This window comes from Frieseomelitta varia, unplaced genomic scaffold (assembly GCF_011392965.1).
Source record: "Frieseomelitta varia isolate USP_RPSP 00005682 unplaced genomic scaffold, Fvar_1.2 scaffold_409, whole genome shotgun sequence".
NCBI lineage: Eukaryota > Metazoa > Arthropoda > Insecta > Hymenoptera > Apidae > Frieseomelitta > Frieseomelitta varia.
In genome coordinates, this window is record NW_025110156.1 from 95,516 (window position 1) to 101,362 (window position 5,847).

Sequence of the window (5,847 nt, forward strand, 5' to 3'; positions counted from 1 at the left end):
TTTGTTACCAAGTGCTCTGGCTATCTTGTCTTCTCGTTTCATGCAAATCTTGTCTTTCGTTTTTTTCTTTTTTTTTTTTTTCGTTCGCAAGCTTTCGATCGTCGGATATTCACACACACACACACACAATCACACACGCACGCACGCACCATTTGCACTCACCAATTGCATCATCCTCTCATGATACTCGTAAAGTTTAATTTCATTATATCTGTATAGAATGAGATCGTATAAAAAAAAGGTCAACGACGAGGAAAAAATTAATATTTTTTTTAAGAAATCAGAATTTTACTCATCGTCGCCTTCTATAGTGCAATGAGCTCGTCTTTTCTTTTCATTGGACTAGCAGAAATCGTTCAACATTGAAGCCATTTGTAATAAAGTGATGTTTCAACCAGCTAATTGTACTCCTTTTTCAATTAATATTATTTAATTGTTATTTTTAATTCTATTGTTTTATCGTGTAACTGAAAATGAAACGTGCAAAAGTTATAAAACGAAATAGAACGAAAGGCGGGTTAGGTTTGGGATATTTCAATATTTATAATAATTATGTAAATATAATTGTGAGAAACTGGTATCGTCATTTTTCGGATTGACGAGATAGAGTGACGTCCCTCTCGTAATAACTTTCCATCTATCGAAAGTGAAACCCAACGGGATTTTTGATCACGGACAACTTCTCTCGAAGCTGGTTTACCCGGTTAACTTCTTTTCTTTTTATCCTCGTGACTTTCTGACTCTTTTTTACCTTTTCCGCTCTGTATTTCCAATCTCCCTCACTTTCGTTCATCCTTACGCCTGTTCTTCTTCATTCGAACATCTTTTTTTGACTTTACGTTCGTTTTCACATTATAAGTCTACCCATAGTTAAAAAAGAATTTCAAAGAATTAAGTTGTCTTTATTCATGTATTTTATAATACAAAAATCATTCAAAAATTTTTCTAGAAACACAACAAAATCTGCGGAACTCCAAGGAATTATAATTTAGCCATTTCGACCGCTTTGTAAAATGAACGAAACCACTGTAGCAGAAGAACTTAATGCTTTATTAACATCAGCGCAGCAATCTGAAATTTTACAGCGATCTTAAACAGTCTGTTGTTCACCGTTATCATGAGATGAACCAAAATCATGAAAAACGCTATTGCAACAATAACGGCGAACATCGTGCATGGAAGCATCGAGCTGAAAGAAGAGAAAGAAAAAGGAAAGAACTTCTGGATTTATACTGTATTCGCTTCTCTCAATTTATACTCTGGTATGAGATGACAGACAACCGGAAGCGACGTGAAAACTCGGGCACCCTAATACAATTAATCATCGTCAATGAGCAAGTAATCAGCTTGATTGAAGCCGCTTTTCAACGAAACGACGTTACCAGCAATTAAATCTTACTGGAGAGTCGAGAGAGTCAAGAGGTATCGTTCAGATCGATCGATTGACGGGAATTTGTATGGTGAATCTCTGTCGTTTCGTCGTCCATGTAGTTTTGCTGATAAAGTTGACGTTCAATGATCTCTCCTTGCCTCAGGTTCGTTTCACCGATGGAATCGTCAGGTATCAAACGTACGACGAAATTACTCCTCCAATAACGCCGCCATCTACGCCCGTGCAGTCTGATAAATTTACACGGTCGCTTAACGAGGTTATTAAGTTGTATAGACAAAATTCTTAAAGACAGATTTATATAGAACGGGGCTGGTAAATGAGACAAGAGTTGTTGGGTTTAAGTGTGATTTAGTTAAAGAGGCGAAACTCGACGCGATAAATCTGCATTGGGTTGGTACGATATTTTTGTTTAATGGCAACGCGCCGCTAAATGATGGTCGGATCGGTGGTAATGAATAAGCGGTGGTAACGTCAACGGCTGAAATAAGCGGTTTTACGTGGAAAAAGGATGACATACAGTAGCGAACAAAAGTTTAAAATGATTGCCCCTTCGTTCATTATATGTGTTCAATATATAGACTATGGATTTTTACAACGTTTGTAAGTTTTATAAAAATGATACCTTTAATATATAGACTGTCGATACTTTTAACCTCTTGCGCTGGAATGACGTGCCACGCACGTCGAGAATCTTTTGTCTCAAAATTGCAACACTTTCTCAGTTTTAAGTATATTTGTGTATAACCCAGACAAAACAAATAATAAATTTACTACTTCTCAATAATTTCTATCCAGCGATATCATACCGACGAGTTCAAAAAGAAAGCGATGAATTATTGTATACGGTATTTGGTCACTCGTTATGGTCCGCAATCAGTTGCCAGCGCAAGTGGTTAATATATAGACTGCAGACTTTTTATGCGGTTTCATATTTTTATAAAATGTGATTTTTATAAAACATAAGAGATTGTAGATTCCACTTTATAAAAATTAAGGTACTGATACCTCCAATATGTAGATTGTGGATTTTTATGGAATTTCATATTTTTATAAAATGAAAGTTATATGTTGCACGATCGTTTCCAAATAGAGTGTGAACGTTCAAATCATGAATTACTATTACAAAGTACTCTATCAAAGACTAAGGTTTACGGTGGTCTTAAACTTTTGTCAGCTACTGTAAGTGAAAGAGCGACTCGTCCGATGCTGGTTTGGTATCGCGGTTAAATTAATTTCGCTCAATTACCGCGCATTAATATGAATGTCTTCCCTTACTGTGGCGTGACGTTTCTTTTCGAAATGAATGTAATGTCGTGCGTGAAACGCGGCGATGGCGGAAAGTAAAGTGGTAAGTAATTAACACACCTGGCCAAAGTTATTATCCAACCCCAGTAGGCGATTAGAGTGAGAGAACAGGTAGGGAGCATAGCAACGACCATCCAGGGCATCTCCTGTAAGCCACGTTTCAGCAACATTCTCAGAGCCAGAATACAAATGTAGCAGGAGAATAGAGCTAATGGTGTAGTCACTACTAGGTATAATATATCCAAAAGCATCTGGAAATGTGATATTTTGTATTTGAAAGAGAGAATCGTATTTACAATAAGAATCTCAGTTGTGTTAAATTTAAAAGAAAATTTTTAACTTTAACTTTAAGTTTAACTTTAACTTTAACTTTTTTATCTTTAACTTTAACTTTAACTTTAACTTTAACTTTAACTTTAACTTTAACTTTAACTTTAACTTTAACTTTAACTTTAACTTTAACTTTAACTTTAACTTTAACTTCAATTTCAATTTTAATTTTAATTTTAAATTTTAAATTTAAAAGAAAAATTTATAAGTATAGTGAACATTCTTACATAGTGGATTTCTTCCACTGATGGTAGATGTGATAGAAAATATTTAACAAAAATCTAGATTTTGTTCCTCATAAAATTATAGATAATTATGAAATTTCAGTGTAAATAGACAATGGTATGCCGATGGATGAAGAGACAATGGATATTGTAGACTAACAGAATGCTGAATGATCAAGGTATTTTACTTAACAGGTGACAAAATCGAACATCGAATTACAAGATAAAAATATTGAGTGATTATCACAGTATAGAAGAATAACTGAATACTGAATAAGCAAGATCTCTTACCTGACGAGTCACTAATACGGTATTGAACCATATTGCGACACTACGGAACAAAGTGTGACGCGGTACTCTTTTAGTTGCGTATTTGTAGCCACAAAGCTCGCATCTCGAGTGACCCGATTCTGTTAACCATCTTTCAAGACATTCCGTATGTACCAACGCTACTGTCCCCCGACACCTGTCGCATTCATCAAAAGTGACAAATGGATTAAAATGTTCTAAATATAACGAAGTATATCGTGATTGTGAAATTTTTTGATTTGGACAAGCAAGTAGATTGTTTATCTATTGATGACTTACTTGTGTTAAACATTGTGTTTAATAAATCAGTCTAAAGTCTGCGGAGATTCTAAACTGCATCGTAGAAGAGAGAATTTTTACTTCAGAGCGAAGAAACAAGAAAATCTTGAACGACGGGAAATGTCGAGAGAACAGGAAATTAAATAAGTAAAAATTTAAATTGGAAGTTCAAAATCGAATTATCATAATTAATAATTCAAACTTCAGAAGTTCACAGTTTAAAGCAATTGAAACAATTTAAAAGCCAAAGTCCCGAAGTTGAAAATAATTAATAATTCAAATTTTCAAAGTTGACAACTAAAAAAATCGCCTTAAACTTCAAAGAAGAAATTTTAGAATAAGTTCTCAGAAGAAAGAAAGAAAAAATAAAATATCACGCCAATTTCATCAGAAAGTGTCCAAATCACTTCCTCTCCATCTCAGAAAGAAATGTTTCTGATTCTATAGTTAGATTAGACTACCGATGTTAATCTTTGGGAAAGAGCGTTCGATGGATTGAGTCCGATAATGATCTTAAGCTCAGTGTTCCCGCTGTTACAAGATACAATGCAGCAATCTGATTAGCGAAACAGATAAATCGTAACGGGTATCGATAAACTCACTTGCAAGCCGAGATCAAAGGGCCGAGATACGCGTAGGACGATAATGTGGACGTTTGACTGTCAACTCTTCGAACAGGTTGATTCTGTCTTTCGCGGCTTGCTCGATTTTCGTCGGTCGTTGAGAAACTGCCCATGTGACATATTCGGCAAATATCGCTGAACAACCGAGACTCTGCAAACAGTTGTTTGGAAATCATAAATTTCGAAATGATTTGTTCGATGACAATGAAAAATGAAATTGATAATATAGATTAATATTATTATTTTATTATTATACAAATTATTTTGTAAATTTTTTAAATCGTGGAATTGATACATTTTTAAATAAGTTACAATATATTTAATAAACGGTGTATATATTTGAAGATGAAATTTAACGTATAAATTTCTAATTTGTTATACACTCTTCGTTTAGTATTTTAATTTCAGTGAGTCTTCGAAGAGTTAATTGACGTCGCCGTTTTCATAAATGCTTAATAATAATGTCACGCTCGCAGACTTTAATTTGAATTAATACAGGCGTCATTTTAATAATATACTCGTTCGATATCCACGATATTTAAAATAAATTCAATCGAAACTTAAAAATAAAAAAAACAAAAGAAATCAGATTATTCGTTACCATCATCTTTCCTTCTTTGATCGACCAAGCTCCTCTTTCCGCCCTCTTCGTCCCTCGTTCTTTGCTCGATGGTCGCAGCTTTGTACCCGGACGTCACAGCCTCGACACACGATCGTTTGTCACTGAGATTTCGCAATAAGTCTCCCTTATCCGTAGATGGATCTGGATCGGGATCGAACACGAATTAAAGAAAACAAAAAAAAAAAAAAAATAAAGACGTACAAATCGAGAAATCGTTGTTCTAACCTGCATCGTTGGCAGAGTCGTCATATGGCTGATGATATGACATCAAAGAGGCGGCGGGGTCATTGTCGGGCCGCGGAGCCGTGAATTTTTCGCCGCTGGTTGTCTGTCGCGATTGCGAGGCCTTATTCCGAACGGGGCATCGGGCCTCGATTCGTCCTGGATATAATCGTATCTTGATTTCGTGCCTACCGCGACGACGGCCTCGTTGAATCCATCTTTTCACCGTCGCGAAACTCGCCGCGCCTGGTCTGACAGTTGAAGGTGGCTCGACCGAGAAAACGAGAGTGAGGAGTAACGTAAAGGCACGTATCATGCGTGGGAGAAACGAAGGTTAGAGATAGCGGGAACGGGATATTATTTTATTGTTAACGAAGAGCATAAAAATTGTTTGATAATTTAAACTAGTGCAATTTCATGAAAAAAAAATTAAAAAATCACACAACGATCCTACTCAATAAAGAATGATATTGACGCTACTCATTACTCAGTCATCGTGTGTAAAGCAGAATTGGGCATTATTCGAATAAAATTTTATTC

General features: G+C 35.5%; 1 protein-coding gene across 2 annotated transcripts; it reads right to left on the reverse strand.

Annotated features, from left to right (window-relative positions):
- Positions 1-537: 537 nt before the first annotated feature.
- On the reverse strand, positions 538-5,584 carry LOC122531647 (E3 ubiquitin-protein ligase MARCHF2-like). 2 transcript variants are annotated; one of them, XM_043659731.1, is made up of 6 exons: positions 5,311-5,584; positions 5,065-5,226; positions 4,443-4,614; positions 3,544-3,718; positions 2,759-2,949; positions 538-1,605 (listed from the first exon to the last, which is right to left on the reverse strand). In XM_043659731.1, exons 1-6 carry the CDS (start codon positions 5,351-5,353, stop codon positions 1,416-1,418), a joined length of 933 nt encoding a protein of 310 aa, XP_043515666.1. In that variant the 5' UTR covers positions 5,354-5,584; the 3' UTR covers positions 538-1,415. The 2 variants fall into 2 exon arrangements, with proteins under 2 accessions (XP_043515666.1, XP_043515665.1); XM_043659730.1 differs by having other exon boundaries at positions 538-1,620.
- Between the last annotated feature and the right edge of the window lie 263 nt (positions 5,585-5,847).